Source organism: Podarcis gaigeae (assembly GCF_964106915.1).
Source record: "Podarcis gaigeae genome assembly, chromosome: 2".
Taxonomy (NCBI): Eukaryota; Metazoa; Chordata; class Lepidosauria; order Squamata; family Lacertidae; genus Podarcis; species Podarcis gaigeae.
The window spans coordinates 112,654,969-112,682,314 of record NC_139679.1 but is presented as its reverse complement, the minus strand read 5'-3'; the positions used below and the strand labels follow the sequence as shown (position 1 = coordinate 112,682,314).

The following is a 27,346-nucleotide window of genomic DNA, read 5'->3' as shown; positions in this document are numbered from 1 at the left end:
ATTTATTAATAGTTTTAATTTTTTCTTCTCCGATAAATATGATTAAAGTGTGAGATTCAGAGTCTCGTGCTCTATTGAATGAGCTATCAGTTTGAAACAAACAACAGCACATATGTAAAATAAATTCAGATCCAACACAGGCACCAACTGTGAATAAAAACTATCCATTTAGAAAGCACCTGTCTGATACATAAAGGGAGGGATGTGGTTTCTATTATGTAGTTTCTGTTTAGCAAAGAGGCAGTGGAACCCAACCCACTATTGACCCTAGAGAACAAGCCAAACTCCCTCCCCCAACCTCCCCAGCCCTGTGGGGCTTTACAAAGCAGCATGGGCATCATTGCATCTACAGTGGTGCCCCGCAAGACGAAAATGCCTCGCAAGACGAAAAACCCGCTAGACGAAAGGTTTTTCCGTTTTGGAGGTGCTTCGCAAGACGAATTTCCCTATGGGCTTGCTTTGCAAGACGAAAATGTATTGCGAGTTTTTCCGACTTTTTCCCCTTTTCTCTAAGCCACTAAGCCGCTTATCCGCTTATCCGCTAAGGCACTAAAAGCCGCTAAGCCGCTAATAGCGCTAATCCGCTAAGCCAGTAATGGGCTTGCTTCGCAAGACGATAAAACCGCTAGACGAAGAGACTCGCGGAACGGATTCTTTTCGTCTTGCGAGGCACCGCTGTACAGTCCTTCTGCGTGTGGACAGGCCAATTATGACAGCCATCCCTAAGCAGGTTCAACACGCAGGGCTGTCTTACCCATAGGTGCTGGGGTGCGGGGCACCCAGGCGCGGGGCTCTCAGGGGTGCAAGGCCAAGAGTCCAGGGCCCGAGAGTTGAGTTTGGGGGAGAGCCTGCCCATTGGCCAGAGCGCCGTGGCGGGCTCTTCTGCTGCAGGCAGCTCTGCGCCACGAGTTCGGGGGCAACTGAGCCAGCAAGACGCTGAAGCAGACAGACAGCTCCACCCTCCTGTGCACCCCAGTGCCGCATATGCTTAAGACAGCCCTGTCAACATGTGCCTTACTTTACAGAGGAATCATAGAATCATACAGCTGGAAGAGGCCCTGAGGATCATCTTTTTTAATTTATTTATTTTATTAAGAATTTTAACAGTAACAATTTATCAAAAACATATCATCCTCATTTCCCCCCCTCCCCAAACCAGAACCCCCTTTCCCACACACCCCCAGACTTCCCTCAGCTCCTCTCTCTGCTTTTTCAGCACATGTTAATCTCTGCATATTATAGAATTGTAAAGATCTTTAATTTATCTATCTATATGTTACCAATAGGGACAGTGGGACGCGGGTGGCGCTGTGGGTTAAACCACAGAGCCTAGGTCTTGCTGATCAAAAGGTCGGCGGTTCAAATCCCCGCGATGGGGTGAGCTCCCGTTGCTCAGTCCCTGCTCCTGCCCACCTAGCAGTTCGAAAGCACCTCATAGTGCAAGTAGATAAATAGGCACTGCTCCGGCGGGAAGGTAAACGGCGTTTCCGTGCGCTGCTCTGATTCGCCAGAAGCAGCTTAGTCATGCTGGCCACATGACCCGGAAGCTGTACGCCGGCTCCCTCGGCCACTAAAGCGAGATGAGCGCCACAACCCCAGAGTCGGCCACGACTGGACCTAATGGTCAGGGGTCCCTTTACCTTTACCTTTTATGTTACCAGTAATAAATTTGTGTATGTTTATTCAAAACCTGCCAAGGAGTCCACCTCAGAGGCCCTGAGGATCATCTAGTCTAGGGTTGCCATCTTTCAAAAAGCTCTATTAGGAAGACCCCCAAATTGTCGAGCCTTTTATGAAAAGAAAACCACCAGAATTGCTGAGCCGCTTTTCGAATGGCTTGCCTAACGTCCAGCAAAATCCGGCAGCCCTCTGTTTGAAGTGGTTTGGAGAGCCTAGCTGTTGTGCCGGCATCTTCGTCACAAATAGTAGTACCACCAGGTCTGTGTGTCTGTATGTGTGTGTGTGTGTGTTTACATGCACCCACCCACCGCCACGAGTGGATCCCTCTCCCGCATGCTCCAAATACCTTGCTCTCTGACTCACTTTGCCCTTGTGGTTATTCTCTGCCTCGGAGGATCATATGCCACTCAGAGGCAGGCTGTTTACTGCTGGGAGACCCACCCTAGCCTCAGGTGGGTGGGGCATGCATATATATAGCACAGATGAAATGAACCCCTTCACTGACTCATAGCCACAGGGATTGCTCCTCTTGGAAAATCTGCCATTCCCAACTCTTCTCAGCTCAGCAGCTACATGATGGCCAGACTCCTTGTCCTGTGTGTTGCAGTTCTTGCCTGCATCGGTATTGGTAAGGCAAACATCCAGCTTCATCCCTGTTCTTGTTATTTCCTAATGGGTTTGTTTCTCATCTCTTTACCTCGCTGCCACCCCCAAATTCCTTTACTTTGTGGCTTGCCAGAATCTTTTTAACTAGGAACAATTCCTCATTCGACTGACCAACCTAGGAAATGTACCAGCAGCGAGAGCAGACTCTTTATTCTTGGTAGAAATAGTCTCATAAGGGGGGGTTCAAAGGTATTGCCCTTTATATATTGGGGCAAGGGGTAACTGTCACCAAAGCTGTCATTCCCTTAGCTGCTGGATAAGAGAAGTAGAAAACTTCTGCTTTTGTGGCAAACTATGTGTTTCCCACTATATCTGACCTGGATAAAGAAATAAGTTGTTGTTGTTTTTTTTAAAAATGGATGGATTGCAACAAAATGGGAAGGAAGGGAAAAGGTTGTTTTTGCTGTGCCAAATAAAGGCTTGACCTTTTTTTAAAAAACAACAACAACAACAAACCCTCCAAACTGGACAGCTCGAAGGAAGACAGGAAACAAGGGCAAAAAAAACCCCCGCTACCTAAATAAACTTCACACCGGATTATTTGTGAGCATATGTACAATATTTTTGAATGTGATGTTGTGCAAATATTTTGTAAGTCGCTTTGTGAGCCCCTTGAGGCTATAAACTGGGGTGGAAGTATTCTCAATAAATACATTAAAATAGCTCTACACTGCAAACTAAAAGGGGGGGAAATGGGCTCAGTGCCATCCCTTAGAAAACAAGGAGTCCCAGTCTCCTGGGTTTTGGCTACTAAACAGCAAACCTTTATTCTAGCACCTCTTTCCCCGAATCTTATCTTTGAGTTGTCGGGATGGTCTGCCTCCTCCTTATCTTTGATTTGCCAGAGTTGTGCCCTGCAGATGTTTTGAACTACAACTCCTACCAGCTCAGAGGGTTTACCTCTGTTAGTTTTTGGCAGGAAAAAAGTGTCTTCTTGTGGCATCTTAAAGACACAAAAAGATTTGTGGCTCTAACTCTAAGCTTAAGCCACAGTATAAACCAATGTTGTAATGTTGTCAGCTGCTGCCCCTGGGGTCACACTGGTGACAGAAGAGTGGGAGAGCTATATTTTGACCATAAACAAAAAAACAAAGAAATCTGTTATCCTTAAAGTTGCCACAAGACTCTCTCAGGGCAAAACTTTCTCACTTGTCAAGACTGATCAATCTGAAAGTCACCCAAGGTGGATTAAGATGGAGATACACGCATACAGATTTTTGGGTGGTATCCAAGTACGCCTTGCTCAGAGTAAACCCTATTGATATTAATGCACATGACTCAGTTTTCTCCATTGGATGGGGTGGGTCTACTCTGAGTAAAACTTACTTGACTACCACCCATTTCCCCCCCCCAAAAAATATATCCCAGTGGCCATTTGAAGAGGTGATTTGATTCGCTTTTTTTTGCACAGGATATTGGCCCGAATATAAGCCACACCCAAATATAAGCCACACCTTTGAAATTGGGGGGGGGGGAGCAAAGAAAGAAAAAATACCTGAATATAAGCCACTCCATTCCTTGCTGCTCCTGGCTGCATACTGGGGGGGGGGGGGGAGAGCTGGGCTGCTTTGCCGACAGTCTTTCCCTTCCTCGCTCTCTCCCTTCCCGGTTTTGGGGGAGAGACGCATGGGGTGGGCGCCATTTTGCCATGCTCCTGACGCTGTTTGCCCCGCGCCGTAAAGTCGTGAATATAAGCCGCACCTTAGCTTTCCATAGTCAGAATTTGGGGGGAAAGTGAGGCTTGCATTCAGGCCAATACGGTAGTTAAGTTGTGGGGTTTGCTCCTGTAATAGGTAGTGGTGGCCCCTAACTTGGGCGGCCGTAAAAGAGGGCCAGACAAACTCATGGCAATCGCTACCTACTAATCATGATGGCTGTGTTCTACCTCCATTGTCAGAGCTGGAATGCACAGCTGCTTGGGAATCACTGGTGTGGACTGAGCACTGTTGCACCCAGCTCTTGCACGCGGGCTTCCCATAGACATCTGGTTGCCCACCGAGAGAAGAGGATGCTGAAAAGACATGAGCCCCCTTTGACCTTTGATCCAGCAGAGCTCTTCTTGGCTTCGTATGCCCCTCTGGCCACCACTTGCACAGAGCACTTGCAAGAGCACTTGCACAGGCAACCGATGACCTTACTGCAATGTGTCCCTATTGCAATTCAGAAAAAACCAAGGCACCCCAATGTTCCCTACGTCATTCATTTTTGCAAGTCCTGTGTGTGTGTTTTGTTTTTGTAATGGCACCACCAACTGGTCACCTCCCTATTGGGATCACCCTCAAACCTCCATATTTCTACTGTGCCAAATACCTTATTTTTCCGTGCATAACACTCCCCTGTGTATAAGATGCCCCCTATTTGGGGGGACTCAAAATTAAGAAAAGGGGGGGGGAATTACCCAGAGTTGTTGAATCACTCGCACTACCTTCGTCGCTGGCAATCTCCTGCTCACGGCAGCAGCCACTCATATATCGTGTATAAGAAGACCCCAATTTTTAAGCATTATTCTAATGTACTAAAACCTCGTCGTTTACATGGAAAACTACAGGTCATTTGCCTCCCTGATGCTGCCTTGCCCCACCCTGCTTTTTAAGAGTCATGGCTTTGAAACTCTCTTTGAAACTGTTGAGAAAGCACGGGGAAATAAGTTAAGGAGCTTAAGGAGAAAGTGAACAGGTGGAGAGCTTGAAAGCATTGGACTTAAGATGGAACGGGGGGGGGGAGTCATAATCAGGTAACAAGTTTCTTTTTTAAAAAAGAGAAAAGAGGAATGCCACAGACAAGACAAAGGATATTTTGTGGAGTCTCTAGAGAGGGTGGGGATCTTTAGAAACAGGCGAAACACCCATCACATCAGGGATGGGCCAGGGATAGCTCCCATGTTGAAAGACTAGTTAACTAAATGCATATCCAAACATGTAGCGTTCTGGTTCCCCTTCTTAAGACATCTATTTTTCCTTCCCCAACACCATTACTCACACCATGGTCAGCCAACTTGAGAAAAAAGAAGACGAAGAAGAGTCGGAAAAAACCAGGGGATTTTTCTTCTTCCCCAAGCACTTCTTCTTCCTTTAACGATGGGCGATGGTGTCTAAAAGTCTTGAGCCAACCTTAAGATTACCAAACTTCTTGCAGCGTTGTGTAGGCAAGGCTTCCTCCCTGGAAGTAATCGTAAGTGGGTGTTCACGCAGGAAAGTTGACGTTCCAGTAAAAACAACTAGCCCTTAGGGTGCCACACAAAACTTTTGGAACTGAGGGATATTCCACACTTCAGCTTGCCCCGATTCTAGACAACGCAGGTCTGAGCGGTTTCCCACTTGAGCCATTCCTTTCCCAGGGACATCTCGATTGTTACTTGCTCCGATCTGAGCACTAAATAGCCGTTTCCCCCTCAGGGGAAAGCAATGGGATAAACGTTTATTCACGGTTTCAGCCCGCACCATTCCAGATTATGCTCTTGAGTTTTTATAGGTGTTTTGAAATACAGGTCTGAGAATGCAGACCTTTGACAATTGTTTCCTTAGCACTTCAGTAAAAACAGGATAGTTTTTTGGTTTTTTTAAAACTCGCCCTCAGCATTCACATTTCTGCTGAAATTCAGAAGTTGGCCTCATTTTTTTCTATTGGCAGATGTGAATTCAAAATTCTTTGTGAGGGAAAATAATAATAATAATAATAATAATAATAATAATAATAATAATAATAATAATGTATTATTTATACCCCGCCCATCTGGCTGGGTTTCCCCAGCCACTCTGGGCAGCTCCCAACAGAATATTAAAAAACCAATAAAACATCAGTCATTAAAAACGTCCCTAAACAGGGCTGCCTTCAGATGTCTTCTAAAAGTCAGATAGTTGTTTATTTCTTTCACATCTTGTGGGAGGGCATTCCACAGGGCGGGTGCCACTGCCAAGAAGGCCCTCTGCCTGGTTCCGTGTAACATCACTTCTCGCAGCGAGGAAACCACCAGAAGGCCCTCGGAGCTGGACCTCAGTGTCAGGGCTGAACGATGGGGGTGGAGACGCTCCTTCAGGTAGTCTCATTCCATGATAGCTCTCTGCCCTACAGTGGAGGGCATGGATAAGGGAAATTTGGTAGACGGGTGGGTGGGTGAGAGCATTGTCAGTGTGGGTGCCTTGACAGTTGACTCTGAGAACGCAGGAAGGCCTAACAATCCTTATAATCAAAGGTGTAGCAAAGGCAGTTATTTAGATGTTTGTATGTTGTATACTAACATGAGTTTGACCATACTGTGGGAGGCAGTGGAAGACAGGAGTGCCTGGTTTGCTCTGGCCCATGGGGTCACAAAGAGTTGGACACAACTAAATGACTAAACAACAAAACAACAAATGTTGTATAACTTGCTTATCTCCCTTCTCTTAACACTAGAACTCATTGACAATGAACTCATTTAATGAAGATTAAGGTTGGCACTTCTTCACACAGTTGAACTTTGGGTTTTGCTCCCACGAGACATGGTGATGGCCATAGACAGGATTAGGCAGATTCCTGGAAGATACAGCTATTAGTGCCTCCTAGACCCAATACCTCTGTTCTACCTACACTGTCTGCATGCCTCCCAACATTGTTGTTGTTGTTTAGTCGTTTAGTCATTTCCGACTTTCTCATGCTGGTAGCTTTGAGAACACTGTCCACCCATCTCGTCCTCTGTCGTCCTCTTCTCCTTGTGCCCTCCATCTTTCCCAACATCAGGGTCTTTTCCAGGGAGTCTTCTCTTCTCATGAGGTGGCCAAAGTCTTGGAGCCTCAGCTTCAGGATCTGTCCTTCCAGTGAGCACTCAGGGCTGATTTCCTTCAGAATGGAGAGGTTTGATCTTCTTGCAGTCCATGGGACTCTCAAGAGTCTCCTCCAGCATCTCCCAACATTAGTTGCTCAGAATTACAAGTGGGAAGCGCCTCATTTCTCTTCGGTTGTCCACTGTGAGGTCAGGATACAGGACTAAATGGGACTTTGGCCTAATCTCATTGGCCTTCTCTTCCGTTCTTACACCACGCAAAGTGGTTCGTGTCAGGAAGCAAAAGAACAAGATGCAAATTTCGCAATTGCGAATGCGGGAAAGAAGCGATGGGTTGTATAACCAGCTACATCCAGGGTGCGGAACTGGATCCAGACAGCAAGCCAGAACCTGACATCCCCTAATACCTATGTTTGCCAGGCAGGGCCTCTTACCTGTCAATTGCCCAATATCACAATGAACTGCTTTCTTTTGCAGACCAACTTGAGTTCACCGCCCATTGTCTTGGGTTGGTGAGTCACTTAGTCCCTAGGGTCCCAAGGCATTGAAATCAGTAGATTTTTGTTAGTCACCAGCTGACGCCCATTCGTTTCAATAAGTTCATGATTTATTGTGTTACTGTCTTAAGAGAGCCAGTGTGGTGTAGTGTTTAAGAGCGGTGGACTCGTAATCTGGGGAACCGGGTTCGCGTCTCTGCTCCTCCACCTGCAGCTGCTGGGTGACCTTGGGCCAGTCCCACTTCTCTGAAGTCTCTCAGCCCCACTCACCTCACAGAGTGTTTGTTGTGGGGGAGGAAGGGAAAGGAGAATGTGAGCCGCTTTGAGACTCCTTAAAGGGAGTGAAAGGCGGGATATCAAATCCAAACTCTTCTTGTTCTTTAAGTACGTTTTCAGGGAAAAGGGGAGTGGGGCTTCTATCACATCGCCATCACTGGGCAGACCTCCACCCACCACTGACAGCTTGTCCATCTTGTTGAGATGGATCGGTTGCTTATGGAATAGCTAGCAGGATCAGCAATTAAGAAGGGAAAGGAAGGAGAGGTAGCTGAGGTGACATTTAAGCAGAAACAGTGTCCCAGAAACCCCAACAACAGGGGGTTCCATGGTTCTCAGAAGCCTTAAAACACAGGCAGAAATGCCTCCATATCTGACAAACTGGAAAATAATTGGGAAAGTGCTGTTGCTTTCAGGCTTCCCATAGGGGCGTCTGGTTTTACAATTCACATTGTAATTCTGGTTGAGGACAAGATGCTGGATCAGATGGGCTCCCCTTGGTTTGATCTATCAGGGTTCTTCTCCTTACCCTGCTTTCCTTGCAGGTAAAAAGGCGAGCAAACAACCTCATCTATTCACAGTCTCATTTGTGTGTCTACTGGGGGATGTGCATCCCGTTTCACCACCTGAGGCAAAACAGGAAGTGTCGTCTGTCCCTGCCACCACTGCCTGCACCACCTGCCCTCCACAGGTGGCAGAGAAGTGGCGCTGGTATCAGTGCCAATTTCAGGCAAGATCTCATCAAAATGTCAAGAGATCTTGTGGAGCGCACGAGATCTCACCTCAGATCGGTGCCAGCGCCACTTCTCTGCTGGTGGTAGAGGAGGCTGCTGGGATGGTTGCCTCACCTACCTAACAGCTGGCCCGGCCCTAGAATCTGCTGTCACGTCTTGGGCTGGTTGCTCTAGACTTCACAGTTATCTCTGTCTGCCACACAGATGGGTGATCATGGGATCAGCTCAGCACACCTGTGGCTTAGAGATAAGCTGAGAGTCTGCATCATGGTTGACTTTCAGAGAGATTCAAAAAACATTCCTCTTTACCCAAAACGGTACCAATCCTGGCAACCCTGAGGAAATTGTTCTTAGAATGTTTTTAAGTGTTTTTTAGAATGTTTCTCTCCTTTTTTTTGTCAGAATGTTTTATTATCAAAGTGTTTTTTGCCCCCCTCCCACCGGCCCCTAGGCTCTTCCAGGAGGAAGAGCAAGATATAAATGGAACAAGTCAATAAAAAGAAAATTTATACGTGTGCCCTGCCCTAGGGAGAAACCACAGGTAGGCACACCCTAAGTACCAAAATGGGAATAGATGTTTCCAGTAGGTTTCAACCAAGAGAAGAAAAACACCGTTTTGGAATTTATTAAGGTAGAGACCGAGGTCGTACTTTTCGACCGAAGTCATCACTGTGTTTGACAAGAGCTCAATGGGACTTATTGCCAGATAGGAATACGTGAGATTACAGTGCTCCGTGTATCTGCGTGGATATTATTGTTTTCCTCTGAGGCCCCTTTTCTGGTCCGCTTCACCTGTGGAGCTAAGGGAGAGGGTGATGAGAGAAAGAGCCTTTTCACTCATGACACCCTATTTTTGGAACAGTTATCTACGTTGGCTTGCTTGGCTCGGTTCCTGAGCCTCCTGGCATTTTAACTACCAGATGAATACCCCCCCACTTTCTCTTTTTGCCATGGCCTTTCAGATCTCCTGTTTTCAGATTTGTACTTTTAACCTAGCGCACGTTGCTTCGTTTTGTGTTGCTCTCTTGCTGTTTCCCTTGCCATTTCCTTAAACCAGCTGTTTTGAGGCCCAGGATCAGGACAGAACACAAGAAGAACCCAATTGGGCCAGTGACCCATCTAGTCCATAGCTGTCAACTTTTCTTGCGAGGAATACTATACTATTTTAAAAAGGGGAACTTTGACAGCTATGATCTAGTCCAAAATCCCATTACCACAGTGGCCAACCAGTTGCCTAGGGAAAGCCCACAGGCCACACAGGAGCGCAGGAATCATGGAATTGTAGGATTGGAGGGGACCCTGAGGATGATCAAGTCCAATCCCCCTGCAATGCAGGAATACGCAGCTGTCCCATAAGGGGATCGAACCTGCAACCTTGGTGTTACCAGCACCACACTCTAAGCTCTTGAATTCCCAGGCAACTGGTATTCAGAGGCAGCATACCACCTCAAATATCAGAGGGAGCATGCAGCTATCCTGACCCACGAATTTGTCTAATCCCCCTGTCAAGACTTTTAACTTGTTAGCCAGAAATATAATAAATAAAATAAATATGTAGCCCTGCCGGCAAACGTTGGGGATGAAATGTAATGTTCATTCAATCTAGGCTTTCCTTCAAACAATATTGGGAACTGTAGTTTGCCCCCTCACAGAGCTGCAGTTCCCTTCTGGCGGTTCCCTCACTGCGAGAAGCAAAGCTACAGGGAACCAGGCAGAGGGCCTTCTCAGTAGTGGCGCCCGCCCTGTGGAACGCCCTCCCACCAGATGTCAAAGAGAAAAACAACTACCAGACAAAAAGACATCTGAAGGCAGCCCTGTTCAGGGAAGTTTTTAATGTGTGACATTTTAATGTATGTTTCATCTTTGTTGGAAGCCGCCCAGAGTGGCTGGGGAGACCCAACCAGATGGGTGGGGTACAAATAAATTATTATTATTATTATTATTATTATTATTATTATTATTATTCCATGCACCCTTGAGAAGCTCCAGTTCCTAAGATTATTTGGGGGAAGCCGTGTGGTTTCAACATATGGTGGAGATGTGGCCCTACACCAACGGTCTACTTTGAAAGTTTACCCTCCATGAGAAGATCGTTGAGAAAAGCTTGCGCAACGTGACTGAAATTCCCTTGCGTTGTGTGGCTGCTAAAGAGGAATGTTATTGAGGGGTGGGAACAAGGCGTAACCCCACAGCCTGGCCAAACTGTTGCCACACCTTAGAGTACACCCCAGGGTCTCTTTCAAGCGTTCAGCGATTTCCCAGCCAAACCACAACACTTCCTTGGCAAAGAATGTAATCGAGGCTGAAAAGATTCCCTAAGGATGGAGCATTTGAAGCCCACTGGTCTCGAGAGGCTGAATAATAATAATAATAATAATAATAATAATAATAATAATAATAATAAACAACCCCCTTTCCTCAGCCAGGCCCCTGCTCCAAAATGTCTTCTTCACATGGTCCACTCGAGTCATTACGATCTGTCCCCGCCTTTTAGGGCAGGAATTCCAAAACTGCTCTCACACAGAGAGAGTCGAGCACCTTCAAGAACGGTTTCACAACTTGTGGGGGTTCCCCCCACCCTCACAATAAATTGCAACCCTCCTTCGCTTTGCAACCCAAACATGTCTCAACCAGTTTCCTGCTTCACTTCCACGGGTCACAGTATTGTCCAGCCAGGAACTGGTTGTTGATCAAAGGCTACCACCCTTACAGAGAAATCTGGAAATTTCCGCCTCAAGCTAAGCTGGAGTGTTGCGGTTATTTTCCCGATGACTCAGAAACACACGGCACCCTCCCAGCCCTTCTTCGCCAGCATCCCTCCTGAGTGGAATTCTTTCAACTCGCTCGCTCGCATTTATCGGAGAAAGCCGTTGCTAATATCTTCCCCCGTTACTCATTTGCCACACCCCAAAACACGTTGCCTGTTATGCAAACCCTTCTGGCTGTTTTCCTCTGCCTTGCGGAGAATGGAAATAAAAAAAGCTGGAAAGCCGTTTTCATAAATCACAAGAACAACTGGGCCGCGACGACCGCACTACAAAAAGAGAAAAGTGCAAGACTTAAACTGGTTATCAGGGAGAGGCAGGCGCTAACGTATGGCCAGATTTCATAAAAAAATTGTAAGATTTGGCCTAAGAGGGGGCATCTAATCCATCATCTTCTCAGTGTGTCCAACCTGATGCCAATGGGGAAAATGAAAGTAGCACATGAAAAACTGAATTTTTATCTGTTTGTGTGGCTGGCTTCTATGCAGTAACACCAAAACATGAAGGCAGTCTTTAAATATAGTTGTTATAACATTGAGTTTTTTGGGGGGTCTTTTGGATGTCCTCTGGATGACCCCGTCAGTCTAGCTGTCTCCTAAGCTTTGGTACCTGAGTTGACTTTGTTGCATTAATGGCTCTAGCCAAATCTTTAAAGTGCCAGCAGCACTTCCCCAAACCGTTATTTTTTTCTTCCTTGCGCCCTTCAGGGCAGGATGTACAGATACCGCACATCCTGCTATTTTCCTGTCCTATCTGTGTTCCTCTCTGGGAGCTTGCAAACGCTTGCTTGCCTTTACCATTCGAAGCGGTAAACACCGCACCACACACTTTTCTCTGCTCCAAATAGCCCTCTTGCTATTTAAAAACAAACCCAGGAACTGGTAGCGGATGCATCTGTTAGCAAATAATGTGTCGCTTGGGATTGGCCCCAGAACTACACCCTGTGAACACGGCCTCCAAATCTGATGTCTGTGCCAGGCTCAGCCATGAGGAGAAACACAATGGGGAAGAAAAGGGAGTTTTCCAAACCACAGTGTGGCTTCACAGTCTCTGGGAACCGGGGGCCAGGCAGAGAGGATGCTTCCAGGTAAATTTCAGGAGCTTTACTTCTCTCTCGTTTCGAAGGCAGTGCTTTGCGTGGACAGGCGGAGTCCCCCAAACCCTGGGCGGCCCCCCCTCATGTGGAATAACGACTCAAGACAACGTGCTATGGGATTCAATTGGCCACAACTTTATTATATTTCAGATGTGGGTAGACCTTGGCTCAGGCATTGGGCGTTTATCCCTCCCAGTCCCCAGCCGGGGACCTAGGGAGCATCAGGGCTATCCAGTGTGTGGGGGGGGGGCGGCTCTGGATAACATATGTTCAAGCAGAGATAGCCGCCCCCGTTACGCCGCCGCCGCAGGGGAGAGCAATGACGACCTCTCGGTATACGGTCAAAGCCTCCCCTCAAAAACCCCTTTAACGGGGAACCCTGGTATCGCCACCGCAAAGAGGAGGGGGCGTGGGTCACCGCTGCACGCCCCCCCCCCCATTCAGGAAGATAGACTAAAGGATTCCACCCAAGGCCTAATACTGCCAAAGTTGTGACGTTTGGCTACAGGAAAGGCAAAACCTGCCAATGCAGGGGAATTCCTTTCCGGCCCTTTAACAGCGACCTTGACGTAGCAGCACCCACATACCTGTGAAGAAAAGGTTAACCTGCAAAATAAGTCTTAACTGAGGGTGGGTAGGGTGGCAGATTGGGACGTAGGTGGCGCTGTGGGTTAAAGCCTCAGCACCTAGGACTTGCCGATCGAAAGGTCGGCGGTTCGAATCCCTGCGGCGGGGTGCGCTCCCGCTGCTCGGTCCCAGCGCCTGCCAACTTAGCAGTTCGAAAGCACCTTCGGGTGCAAGTAGATAAATAGGGACCGCTTACCAGCGGGAAGGTAAACGGCGTTTCCGTGTGCGGCTCTGGCTCGCCAGAGCAGCGATGTCACGCTGGCCACGTGACCCGGAAGTGTCTCCGGACAGCGCTGGCCCCTGGCCTCTTGAGTGAGATGGGCGCACAACCCCAGAGTCTGTCAAGACTGGCCCGTACGGGCAGGGGTACCTTTACCTTTAGGGTGGCAGAAGCTCTGGAACCAACTGAAGATTCCCAGGTAAGATCCTCCCTCTATTGTGTGGGCAGGTAGTCGATCCCCTTCCTGGCCTGGTCTCCTTGGCAACGCTTCCCCAGGTGGGATTGGGCAACTGGCTGTGGTAGGCAGAGACCTCCAGGTATCCCACCTGAGGGAAGGCAAAGCCAAGCCTGTGCTAATGGTGCCGCATAGGGTCCAGGGGGCTGCGCGCGACCACGCAAAGGGCACCCTCCATTTAATGTGGGGAGCGGTCATTCTGTCCTCTAACCAGATATGCAAAAGGATTCTGATCTGCAGTGTGGAGAATGGGACAGCAAGCAAGCAAATGGTATACTTCCCCTCCGGTCTGACTCAGAAAAGTTGCCTTCATGCAGGAATCCCTTCTTTCCCCACAAACGTTGCCATCGCCACCCCTTTCAAGGGTGTGCGCAAACAGGGCATACTGTTCCGTTTTGCAGAAAACACACATTTTAGAGGCCCTGGGAAAGGTCTTGTTTTCCACCAAGGGCTGTGGTTTGGAGCGGAGCTGTTTTTTCCAGACTGGGCATCCGCTTGGTTCCTGTCTGCAATATTTGCTTCTTGCAGCAAAGCTCACCGCAGGCTGCTTGCTGGTTCTGTTTGTGTGTGCGCTTGAGATTATAGTGTCTTATTTGTGCGAGCCTTTGGTGGGGCATCGCTTGCTTATTTAAAAGAGCTGTGTATGCACATAATCCCACTCTGCAAAACACTGAAGGCATGAGGGAATAGAGAGTTAAAGGATGCAAAAATCACAGGCAGTTTTGACCCATGTCCCTGTCTCTCTGGGGACCAAATCCTACTTGTGAGATTATCTGTGAATCTTTTGTGACGGGTGGGTGTGCCTTTTTAAAATCCCTACATTTGGTGGTGCGTGCACCTTGATTTCCTTTTTTTTCTTATTTAAAAAGGTTTTATTAAAACTTTTTTCATAGTGCAATAAGAAAAAAGAAACTAATCCAAGTATAAACAAAAAGCAGAGAGAGAGAGAAAAGAAAACACAGAGTACTCCCTCAAAGGTAGCTCTCTTAACCAGGCATAGGCAAACTCGACCCTCCAGATTCTTTGGGACTACAATTCCCATCATCCCTGACCACTGGTCCTGCTAGCTAGGGATGATGGGAGTTGTAGTCCCAAAACATCTGGAGGGCTGAGTTTGCCTATGCCTGCAGTCTTAACCCTTTATTCACACAGAAAGTTGTGAACCCTCCCAACTCTAAACCTGGGAACTTTCCTTCCACCTCCCAGTCTCTCACCCTGGGAGGTCTTCCCTTCCCTGTATTTCCTGAAAAATGATAATATTTAGGAAGTCTATTCAGCCAAGCGGGCTGGGTCCTTCAGTTCTTCAATGTAAAGATTAAAGAACCTAGGCAAGACCGTGCTAGTACATTTCTATGCTATTATTGCATATTATCATTATTATTCAGTCCCACAACCCAAAACTTAAGAAGAATCTGGTGGATCATGCCTGTAGCCCATCTCGTCCAGTTTGCCAGTAAAGTTAACCATTTGTCCCGAAGCAACACTTTTTGCAACTAGTAATTAAGCCACAGCTCTAAAGGCAGACAAGCCCGTACAGCTGGAACAATTGCTTTTAAAGGTCTTGCATTAGCCCGCCTCTTACTGCGTCATTTTCTAATCCCACTGGCAGCGATGATGGAATTAAAAGATAGACATTTTCGTAGCTTGCTAAATTGTCAAATGCCGCTACAGTGACAGCATTCAAAGGCTGTGTTCGCCACAGAGATCTGTTGCTTTTTTAAAGGAGGAGGGGGCTATGAATCTCTAGCAGATATGCCTCTCCATATCTTAAGCAGAGTTGCCCCCAAATTTCACTTCAAACGAAATCACAGGCAGATCTGAGCCCTTCTCAGGCAAAGCTTTCAAAGGAATTTCAAGCGGAGCAAAAAGGACCTGGGCAAGATTAGGCACCATCTCTAAAGACAGCCCTATCTGTTGTCTGGCGTAGGCTGATAAGGACTGTGGTTCAAAATATCTGGGGAGCACCAGGTTGACTGACCGAACCCAAAGGGTGCTCATCAATGGTTCCTCTTCATCCTGGAGAAGAGTGACTAGTGGGGTGCCACAGGGTTCTGTCTTGGGCCCAGTCTTATTCAACATCTTTATCAATGACTTGGATGATGGACTCAAGGGCATCCTGATCAAATTTGCAGATGACACCAAACTGGGAGGGGTGGCTAACACCCCAGAGGACAGGATCACACTTCAAAACGACCTTGAAAGATTAGAGAACTGAGCCAAAACAAACAAGATGAATTTTAACAGGGAGAAATGTAAAGTATTGCACTTGGGCAAAAAAAATGAGAGGCACAAATACAAGATGGGTGACACCTGGCTTGAGAGCAATACATGTGAAAAGGATCTAGGAGTCTTGGTTGACCACAAACTTGACATGAGCCAACAGTGTGACGCGGCAGCTAAAAAAGCCAATGCAATTCTGGGCTGCATCAATAGGAGTATAGCATCTAGATCAAGGGAAGTAATAATGCCACTGTATTCTGCTCTGGTCAGACCTCACCTGGAGTACTGTGTCCAGTTCTGGGCACCACAGTTCAAGAAGGACACTGACAAACTGGAACGTGTCCAGAGGAGGGCAACCAAAATGGTCAAAGGCCTGGAAACGATGCCTTATGAGGAACGGCTAAGGGAGCTGGGCATGTTTAGCCTGGAGAAGAGGAGGTTAAGGGGTGATATGATAGCCATGTTCAAATATATAAAAGGATGTCACATAGAGGAGGGAGAAAGGTTGTTTTCTGCTGCTCCAGAGAAGCGGACACGGAGCAATGGATCCAAACTACAAGAAAGAAGATTCCACCTAAACATTAGGAAGAACTTCCTGACAGTAAGAGCTGTTTGACAGTGGAATTTGCTGCCAAGGAGTGTGGTGGAGTCTCCTTCTTTGGAGGTCTTTAAGCAGAGGCTTGACAACCATATGTCAGGAGTGCTCTGATGGTGTTTCCTGCTTGGCAGGGGGTTGGACTCGATGGCCCTTGTGGTCTCTTCCAACTCTATGATTCTATGATTCTAGGTTGGAAGAGATAGTCAGGCACTTCAATCACAAATAGGGAGAGTGCTGTCGCACTCATTTTATATACCATGGTTTTTTAACTGTTTTTACAACATTTTGGAAACATCTGAAGGCAGCCGTGTACAGTGGTACCTCGGGTTACAGATGCTTCAGCTTACATACGCTTCAGGTTACGGACTGCACTAACCCAGAAATAGTGCTTCAGGTTAAGAACTTTGCTTCAGGATGGGAACTGAAATCGTGCTTCAGCAGCGCAGCGGCAGCAGGAGGCCCCATGAGCTAAAGTGGTGCTTCAGGTTAAGAACAGTTTCAGGTTAAGAACGGACCTCCGGAACGAATTAAGTACTTAACCTTAGGTACCACTGTATAGGGAAGCTCTTTAAGGTTAAATGTTTCACTATGTTTTTATATATGCTAGAAGCCACCCAGAGTAGCTGGGGCAACCCAGTCAGATGGGGCAGGGTACAAACAATAAATCGTTATTATTGTTATAACTGTTTTGTATATGTTATTATATTGTCACAAAAGTCGGGTGCGGCCCCCATTCTCTGCCAGAGATGCCCAGGTTACTCCCAGCTTTTGAGGCCCCTAAGCATAGCTGTCAACTTTCCCCCTTTCTTGCGAGGAATCCTATTCGAAATAAGGGAATTTCCCTTTTAAAAAAGTGAGACGTTGACAGCTATGCCCCTAAGCATAATAAATATTAAAAGTGACAGCACATGAAACCAAAATAAAAGCACTAGAATACAGATATTTCTTAAGAAAGAAACGCTTTCCCAGCTGGGAGTGTATGCCACATTTTGGACTGGTGCACCTAAAAAAAAGAAATTGCAGACCTTCTGACAGAAAACCAACAAATTTCTAAATCGGAGGTCCACCTTTCAGCTAGAGGCTTTCAGCCAAGGGCGTCTCCTGTCGTCCCCCCACACACACTGCTTAGGCCTGACCAGAGTCCTAAGACTTGTGCCCTAATGTCTGATCAGAAGAATTCTCGGTTATATCTCTCACCTTTTAAAAATATATATTTCTCTGTGCTTCAGGATCTGCTCTGCAGTGCTTGAAATGTTCGTTCACGTTTCACGGATTGCCCTGCCATACATCCACCACCACCTGCCAAGCAGGAGAGGTCTGTGCTACCATCCGGGGAGCAGCAGGTAAAGATACTTCTTTAATTTCTCAGATTATTCTCTCCCCCCCCCTCAAACCCCACCCTTTCCCCACTTCTGTTCTCTGCCCTGCCATCCCCCGTCCCCCAATGAGCTGTTCCTGGCATAATTCCCCCCCCCCCTCCAAGAGGGCGTTTGGGCCGGTCCCCATGAAAGAGTCACGCATGTGGAATAAATTACATTGCTATTTAAAGAGTCCACATGCATAAGCCTGGCAAAAAAACTCTCCCATTTTCTTAAAGCTGCTCGGCCGTCTTAAATCTGGCTGACTCAGATTCATTACAAAACACTGATTATGTAAGGAAGCTCCACCCGCTGAAGCCAGATAGATCCTAGTAGCATGAGGCAGGGATGTGGTGCATAAGATTTGAAATATACTCTGAGTCGAGAGAGGATTTCATGCTCCTTATTCAGCTCATAGTGGTGAGGAGGAATGGATGTTCCCCCAAAATATCTGCTTTATGTACATTATTTACACAATGGGCCCCACGTGATTGGCTAATCCCAAGATTCTCCTGTAGGCCAATCACGTTGTGGATTCACTTCCACCTGGAGCTGGATTGGGTGGCTCCTGCAGACCAATCATACTGCTGCATTGTTCTAGGACCACTCAGACTGCTGCATTCTGAATCCTATTGTTCTAGGACCAATCAGACTGCTACATTTTGGTTCCTATTGTTCTAGGACCAGTCAGACTGCTGCATTTTGGATCCTATTCAACTTAGTACATAACAAGATTTCTCTGGAACTCAAGACAAAGCTTGATCCTGGGTTTTCGGGGGGGTTGGGGGGGAGGGGGGTGTCAGGCTTGTGTTTTATCACTGGCATATTCTGCAACACAAGGGACGCGGGTGGCGCTGTGGGTTAAAGCACAGAGCCTAGGACTTGCCAATCAGAAAGTCTATGATGATGAGTTGTTCGTTTTGTGCTGCCGTGGCAAACTCCCTTTTCTCCCCCCCTCCCCATGAAATACGCAGACCAGGCTGGCTCAGGAGTGCCAACTTGGCCCCACAATTGTGGGTGCCATGCAGCGTGCACGCCCCTGGCGCTGAAATTTGTGGGTGCCCGGCCCCTTCATGGGGAATCTTGTGGGTGCTTGGGCACCCAGGGCCCCAGGCAGTTGGCACCTATGCTCAGGCAGATGGGAAGGAATTGTGGTCCAAAAACATCTGGAAGGCATCAGATTAGAGAAAGCTGGTCTACAGAGACCATGGACTCATCATCTCTTCTTGCCCCCTGCTTCCCCCCAGGAAACCTGCTCTTTACCACAGAATCAGAGCAAACATCAATCGAGTTTTCTGCAGATGGACATTTGCTCCGATTCTGCAGTAAAGAGGGGTTTCCTGGGGGGAAGCAGTGAGGCAAGCAGAAAAGCACTAGGACCCCTGCCCAGAAAGCAAAGGACAATTCCTGCATTGCAGGGGGGTTGGACTAGATGACTCTAGGAGTCCCTTTCAACTCTACAATTCTATGATTCTAAGTGGGAAACCGCTTGAATCCATGCTTTGTAGGCACAGGACCAAGGCTTGCCCAAGATATTTTGGTGCCTGAGGTGAACCACAAAATGGAGTGTGTGTGTGTGTGTGTGTGTGCGCGCGCGCGCGCGCCATGAAAGAAGGTGTGAGCATAGGCGCCGACTCCATGGGGCCTGAGGGGGCCCGAGCCCCCTCAAAAATTCGTTTGGGGGGGCTCCGCCCCTCCAATAATTTAAGAAAATTATTAGTTATATTATGCTTTGTAAAATCACAAAATTATGTTGGTATTTTTTATTTTCCTTGTTTGACGATAGTTACCTTTTAAAATACATTCAGTAATGAGTTAAAACAAAGCCACTCCCGATCTAGAGAGGGGGTGGGGTTGCGGGCTCTCAACTCATCAACAATCTGCGGGGCTGTCGTCAGCCCTGCGAGAAGCGGGGATTCCCCCAAGCTCATTAATATTCACCGCCCACGGCGGCAGCCAATCGGCTGCCGCAAAGGGCGAGCCCTCACAGCTTCACTTAAGGTCGGGGCAGCCCGGGGCTCGCCCCTTTCGTTCCCCCAGCAGCAGCGGTTTGGAGGTCTTGGGCCCCCCCAATATTTTTTATAAGTCGGTATGGGCCCCCGGCCCCCCCAATATTTTTTATAAGTCGGCGCCCCTGGGTGTGAGTGAAGATTTACATCAGGAACAAGGGAGGAATCAAATCAACCTTATCTGTTGGTTGAATTGGGAATCAAAGGCTGTTGCGGGGAAAAGAGGCCCTCTCTGAATCAGGCTGGCCGGGTGCAAAGCCCAAGAAGCCCCAGAGGGCAGCTCCTGCCATTTCCTCCCTGGGAGGAGACCAGTAGAGTCCCCTATTTACCAAGAAGCTGCTGTGGAGGTGGCATAGCGGGGGCTGCTGAGGATGTGGCAGATCTGGCCTCCAACTCGCATGCCCATGCAGCGGCAGATGCATTCCTTGGAGACCGGATCTGCTGCCCCCTTATGGATTCTGCCGTCTGAGGCGGCCGCTTCACCTTGCCTCTGTTGGATGCGTCCAAGGAAATTGGGGCAATTCACAAGCCCCCAGCTGGCTCCAGCCCACCGGCCGGCAGCCAGGCGATCTCTGGTTCTTGGCATAGCATAAAACAGTGACCCACAGCTTCAAAATTCTTCAGAAGCTGGAGCACGCTCTAATCAGCAGAGTAAATAACTCTTCACAAGGGCAGAAAGAGGCATATATAAAGCATATTTACAAGCAGTTTATTCAGGACAAAGGAAAAACATGACTTCTCCCTTTCATGTCCAAGCAAGCAGCATAAGCAAAAGCTATACACAAACGGAAGTTCCCAGCAAGCTGTGCTGGAAAGTAAACAGGCATGTGACACACAACAGCCTGTCCCTCTTAAGGTGAAACGGAATATCTTAACAGCCTCATCTGTGAGCCAGCCCTGCACGGGACAAGCATGGTGCAGACAAGCCTTACCTGGGAAGCAATGCCTCGCCAAACCACATATTATATTATTATCTGGTCTTTCTCATGCAAAACCTTTCTAGGGCTGCCACATGTCCAGGTTTTCCCGGACGCGTCTGGGAATTGGGCTGCCCAAACTGCATCCAGGCACATTTTTGTTGAGTTGAAATGCTCCCCAAAACAAAGCTCAACAACTTCACTGCCCCACCCCCCCGCAAGCTCAACAACCTTGACAAAAAAGAGCTTTGTCCAGATTTTCACTTTGGGGAATATGGCAACCTTACTTTCACGCATTCGCTAAACACACAAAGGGTCCCTCATGCCAAAATGTTTGTCTTCCTCAACTAGGGCAGCCTCCAGATGTTGTTGGGCCAAAGCTCACCATCCTCCCTAACCCATAGCTGTCAACGTTTTTTTTTTTAAAGGAAATTCCCTTATTCCAAATAGGATTCCTCGCAAGAAAAGGGAAAAGTTGACAGCTGTGCCCTAACCATTAGCCATGCTGGCCTTAGGCGATGGAAGCAGAGAAGCTTCCAACATGTGAGGTTCAATGAAATGCACCTTATTCATTGCCTTTTGTTTGTTTGTTGTTCCTTGCTGCAGCTGGCCAGGGGCTCATCATGAAGAGGAACTGCGTCCCTAGCGACAAATGCAACAAGAACGAAACTGAAAGTTATGCAGGCATTAAGTACACCACCACTTACTACTGCTGCGAAGGCGATTTCTGCAACTCGGCTGCCACCCTTCCCACCAGCCATCTCTCCCTGCCAATGGCTCTGGCTATGCTGGGCGTCTGGCTCATTCGCCTCCTGTAAGCCCTCTCCTGAGGAGGAGGAGGAAGCAGCAGCAATTTCTACAGGATAGCAAAAAAAAGGCCCCCAAATAATAATCATCCAATCATACCGAACACTGTATCAAGTAGATTTACCCTTTCCTTCCTTCCTTCATTTTGTTTCTCTATACTTTAAAAAAATGCACTTGTTTATGAATCGTGGGCTGTGTTTTTCTGCTCCCTATCTCAGATAACAAGAACCACGTGCAAGTAGGTAAGGTTACAGGCTGGAAGGGAGAGACTAGGGCCATGTTAGGAGAAGAAAACTTCCTTGCTTTGCCTGCCAACGCTTTACCCATCTGCTTCGTTATTTTATTGAGAGAAAATGCAGAGGCGGCATTTTATTCTATGTTTTGCCGCACATCTGCGCCAGGTGCGTGGCGGAATTCTCCTTACCATTTGACAGGAAGACACAAAGCCTCGTTACGGGTCATTTTTAACCACACATTTCAACCTGACAAGCGGTTAAATAAAATTCTTGTAACCGCATGGCAGTTTGCTTGTTCACCTTGGGCACAAGTACAAGTTGTCTCTGCACTTGCATGTGTATAAAAGAGTGGATATGGATGTTGATTTGTACAGCTCAGCTGTTGTATACTGGCCGAAGGTTGCGTGTGAATCCACGTACAGCTCAACTCTCACTGAGTGACGCATGTAAATACCCCTAAGGATGATGCAGAGAACGGTTGCGGACAACCTTTTTACCTCACATCTAACTCCTGGTGTGTTGTAAGATTCTGCTTACCGCCTGACAGAATAATACAGAAAATGGTTGGAGGTTATCAACGTGCCACACATTTCGCCACACTTGGCCCATGGTAAAAATTATTCCTGTCCTTGGCGGGATGATACAGATGAAGAAGCTACCTCAGGGTGAGAGCGTTTGCCCTGAGGTAGTTTGTCAGATCATCCAGGTGGCTTTAGACAATTGGATAACACATGGCATTGTGTCAATGGCCGGTAAACTAGTTGCCTCCATCCACTCCCTGTCTGAACTTTTCCCAGGTCTGGCAGTTTCCATTTTAGGAGCCCACAGAGTATGAAAGTGCCAGGGAGTCCCTTGTGCTTTTTTGCACAAAATTGCTGAGCATAGGATCTACCTAGACCACAGGCAGTGCTCCTGATGTTCATATTTTGCTTGGGGCCCATAAAAACACGAGACTGGACCTAGTTTAATCCCTCATCCTCCCTTTCCATCTTCTTTGTATTCTTCTGTCTCTTGTTCCCTTTTCACTCGTTCTTGTCCAGTGCCTGCCTTTCTTTTTACAGATACACTTTCTCCTCAGGCTTTCTTTTTGTTACCTGTTCTTGGGCCTTTTCAACCATTTACACTCCGTTCCACATTCTGCTTTGACCGCTCCTCTCCCTCTCTCTCTCTCTCTCTCTCTCTCTCTCTCTCTCTCTCTCTCTCTCTCGTTCTTCCTTTTTTTGACTGTTGTTAATGGACTGTTTATGAGCTCTTTCATTTTATAGCCGCCTAGGGCGACAAAAGGGGTGTTGTGCTCCCCTCACAACTGTCTGCGGTCTCTTTGTCACATGAATCACGCATAACATGGTTACTCATAACCACTCCTTCCCTCTCAACGTGGCTGTGGGATTCATCACATACTTTTTGACTCTCCCCTGACTTCTCCTGATGACAACGGCGTGTCAATGAGGGAGACAGTTGGAGGGAGATCCCAGAGGACCCTCCTCCCCTCTCCCCACAAAAAACCCTCCTCCCCTCTCCCCACAAAAAAGGCGCTTTTACAACATGGGTAGTGTCCAAGTGCCCATCTACAGAAAGAGGGGAGAAAGAAACCCTGACATTTGAGCTGCAACCACAGCGATGGGCTCACAGCTCCACATTTTGCCTGCCCCAGGGGTAAGCACCTGGGACTGGTGTGTCCATTAGCACACGCCTGCAAACATCCAGCTGTGCATTTGCAGCTGCACTGCACACACACATCTGGAGGCAGAAATGGGCTTAGTTCCCACAACACACACTTTGAGCTTGTCCACACTTCTGCTGGTGCCACCACTTCCCCACGGGGAAACCCAGTCTTTACAGCTGAATTGGTGCAAACGTCAGTCAGGTTTTCCTGAGGAAAGCCTGATGGGGGAAATGGAAAACATCTCGGCCCTGTGGTTTCTACGCACAGGACAAGCAGAAGTATGGACAAGCCCTTTGCCTACTTACAAGTGTCAGAAGGGAGAGCTGTGTGTAGTCGTGTTCTTGACAGTTCAAGGCCACACTTTTATTGCTGATATTTGCCTCCAGCCTCACCATTTCAAGAATCGTTTCCCTGTCTTTTCTGTTTCCCTTCACACCTTGCATGTGGACTTTCTGAAATCGTCTGGAAACAGGACACTGGATTAAAATGGACCCTTTAGGCTGATCCAGTAACGTTCTCCTTCTGCCTTTTAGCTTCTCAAAAACCGCAGTTTTTTTGTCCACAAGACCTACATTTCATGCTGGCCACATAATCAAAGATTTGGAGACAGGAGTTCACAAATATCCAGACAATGCAGGGCATTGAATTAAGTAGGGAAATGGGTTTCATAATTCATGTACTTTGGCAATGTTTTTTTAAAAATCTAAACTTGGTTTCCATGTGCAAATCCAAACACGTTGATTGTTTGAAGTGGATTTTTTTCCCCTTCCAAAGTGTGTGCTAATTATAATTAAAGTGCCTTAAATCACATATTTCTGTTTTCTCACTAGCAAAGAAGAGCTCAAATTATTATTCATGAAAAGAAGAGAGGAATTTGATACTAGAGTTTTAATATTTGTTTATAAGGGCAGCGGGGAGGAGAGACATTCCCAACAGCAGGTGCAATCTCACCTTAAAGAGTTGAACATTCCCTCGGGTTTCAACATTCAAATGTATTGAATTGTTCATTTAAAAGTTGGGGGTTCGAACATGGAGGTTTCCACACGCAAAACCAAAAACGTGAGGAGGTTCCCCTCCCCCTCGCCGCCTCGCTTCCTCGACTTTCTTATGGATCCAAACAGCAACTTTTATTGTATCAAAATAAATATGATTCCTCCATATCTGAGTTTGATTCCTTTGTCCTTTTTCTCATTCCAGCCATGGGCATAGCCAAGATTTTTTTGGGGGGAGGCTTTTGTTAGGGGTGCAGAACCTCATATTTGTATTGATTTAGGGAGAGCAGCTGCAACATTGCCTTATTTTGCACCCTGCTTAAAAACACAGACAAAGCCATTTCCCACTGAATGGGCCAAGGCTGACCTCTGCAGGCCCTCCAAGTGTCCCTATTTTCCAGGGACAATCCCAGATTTACAGAAACCGTCTCGGTTTCTGATTTGATCCCAGAATGTCCCACTTTTCCTTAGGATGTTTCTATTTTCATTGGAGAAACTGTTATATATTCAGTAGTTTGTGTTTGCCTGAGCTTGAGTCCGGACTAAGGATTCTGAGCCCCTGGTGCTCTGATTCGATACATGATGTCCAATCACAGAACATTTCAGGATTTGGGCCTCTGCCATTGGCTCTTGAACTCTGAGCCGTGATTCGCAGCTTGGAAGCTTAGACAGCCAATCACATTGGAGTGGGAGTGGCCCAGGCTTTCAGGAATGTATATAAGCAGTTGCTTTGCCCCTGTTTCCCAGTTATGTAGCTCAATAAAGGTTCTTGCTGTTATCACTACGTATTGCCTTGTGGGAACCCACCTACACTTCAGAAACGTTCAGGTAGGTAGCCGTGTTGGTCTGACGCAGTCGAAAGAAATTAAAAAATTAAAAAATGGTCCAGTAGTACCTTAGAGAACAACTAAGTTTGTTCTGGGTATAAGCTTTAATGTGCATGCAGAGTATCTGAAGAAGTGTGCATGCACACGAAAGCTTACACCCAGAACAAACTTATGATCCAGCGATCGTGATCACCCAGGGATCGACCTGTTGATCCCGCTCAACCGGTTGGACATCCCTGAGGTAGATAGTTAAGAGCTTAGGCGGGTGCCTGGCACCCCCCAGAATTCAGCGCCCAGGTGCCCCACACCCCTGGCACCCCCTAGTAAAGATGGTCCTGGTCATTGTCATGCCCTGGGTGAATTGCAAGGAAGAAGGCAGGCAAGTGGGAACTGAACTGTGGTTGGGCGCTCCCCTGTTTGCCCTCATGTATGAGCCAACACTTGGCTACTTCGATGAATGGCAGAAGATGTGTTTATATATCACAGCTTAATGGGCTTCCTCTTGTAATCCTGTGAGCATATCTAAAACTAGCAGACTAGGAGCACAGTCACATTATACCTGTCTACTCAGGAATCCCATTGAGTTCAGTTACTCCCAAGTAAGCGGGTATACAACTGCAGCCTAAAAAGTCCTCTCCCTTAGGAGCTCTGACGATTGTAGTTCTGGGCAGGAGGGCAAAAGAATATTTCAAGGAGTAATAGCAATTCCTAGCATACTTTGGAGGAGGCAGTGATAACGGTTACACCCAGCACTCTCCAAGTGCTGAGAAATTTACTAGTGAGACCTTTGCTTGGTTCTGTTTCCTTTGAATAAAATGCCTTGAAGTTTACTGGTGTTTTGAGACAGGCAGACAGACAGACAGACAGACTACATTAGATAGATAGATAATTTATTACGGTCAAAGACCACCTCACATAACATAACACAATAAAAACAGCATTCATAAAGATAAAATATACAATCGGAGCAGATTGCAGCAATAGATACATACATACACCCGTACAACTGAGATTTGGGCTACCATAAAAAATTGACCCTGAGGCGCCCCAAAGGGAGACTTCAGCATTTCCCTGGTAAGCTATTTAATTCTAGAGGATGATCTGTGCCTACAAATCTGGGTTAAGAATCTGACTACCAGCCAGGTCGTCTTGCGATCTTTGCCTAAGATGCATTTGAAAGGCATCTAGGAACTTGCAGAAGGGCTCTGAGGAGTTTGGATTGCACTCTTTCAAGGGGAATAAACGAGGAGGGAGGCGGGCCCAGGACAGACTACATTACAAAAGTTGAGCATATGGTTCACAGCTCTAAACACACTCATGATTGACTATTCCTCTGTCTGATTTCTGTTGAGGGTGTTGGGTCACCGATGCTGTAGGATTCTTGCAGACAGCAAGTCGCCTTCTCCAGTGCTTCTGCCAGCTTTACACAGAGGCAGCTGGATGGCATCATCCCCACCCTGGCAGGGGGGAAGGGAGGGGGAAGCAAGAATGGCCACCTTGCACAAGGAACCTCTGTCCGTTTCTTTACTTATGCAAAGGCATTTGGGACCACCCGTGCCAATCCCCCGGCAAAAAAAAGGAATGTGCCAGGCTAAGCTTCTCCAACCACACTGACCTACTCCAGCAGTCTCTTTTTGCAGAGTTGAGGGCAGGTGGAGAAATCGTTCAGACTGGCCTGCCCCCCACCCCACCCCCTGTCTCATTATTATAGTTCAACTGATACAGATATATAGTTCAACTGATACAACTGGTCCAGTATATCTGAAGGAGCGTCTCCACCCCCATCGTTCTGCCCGGACACTGAGGACCAGCGCTGAGGGCCTTCTGGCGGTCCCTCGCTGTGAAAAGCCAAGTTACAGGGAAGCAGGCAGAGGGCCTTCTCGGTAGTGGCACCCACCCTGTGGAACACCCTCCCATCAGATGTCAAGGAAATAAACAACTACCAGACTTTTAGAAGACTTCTGAAGACAGCCCTGTTTAGGGAAGCTTTTAATGTTTAATAGGTTATTGTATTTTAATATTATGTTGGAAGCCGCCCAGAGTGGCTGGGGAAACCCAGCCAGATGGGCAGGTTATAAATAATAAATTATCATCATCAGCAGCATCATTTCCAGTGTCTTTTGCGGAAGAGCTGCAGAATCAATGTATCCGGCGGTGTCCC

At 47.3% G+C, this 27,346-nt stretch overlaps 1 protein-coding gene and 1 long non-coding RNA gene across 2 annotated transcripts; one reads left to right on the top strand and one right to left on the bottom strand.

Moving 5' to 3' along the window:
* Positions 1-2,031: 2,031 nt before the first annotated feature.
* LOC310838075 (sperm acrosome membrane-associated protein 4-like) lies at positions 2,032-24,526 on the top strand. Its single transcript, XM_083725469.1, has 3 exons — positions 2,032-2,308; positions 17,603-17,716; positions 21,264-24,526. Exons 1-3 carry the CDS (start codon positions 2,254-2,256, stop codon positions 21,473-21,475), a joined length of 381 nt encoding a protein of 126 aa, XP_083581595.1. The 5' UTR covers positions 2,032-2,253; the 3' UTR covers positions 21,476-24,526.
* On the bottom strand, positions 22,748-27,346 carry LOC310838107. Its single transcript, XR_014560673.1, has 2 exons — positions 22,926-27,346; positions 22,748-22,886 (listed from the first exon to the last, which is right to left on the bottom strand). It is a non-coding gene; the product is annotated as an uncharacterized lncRNA (long non-coding RNA).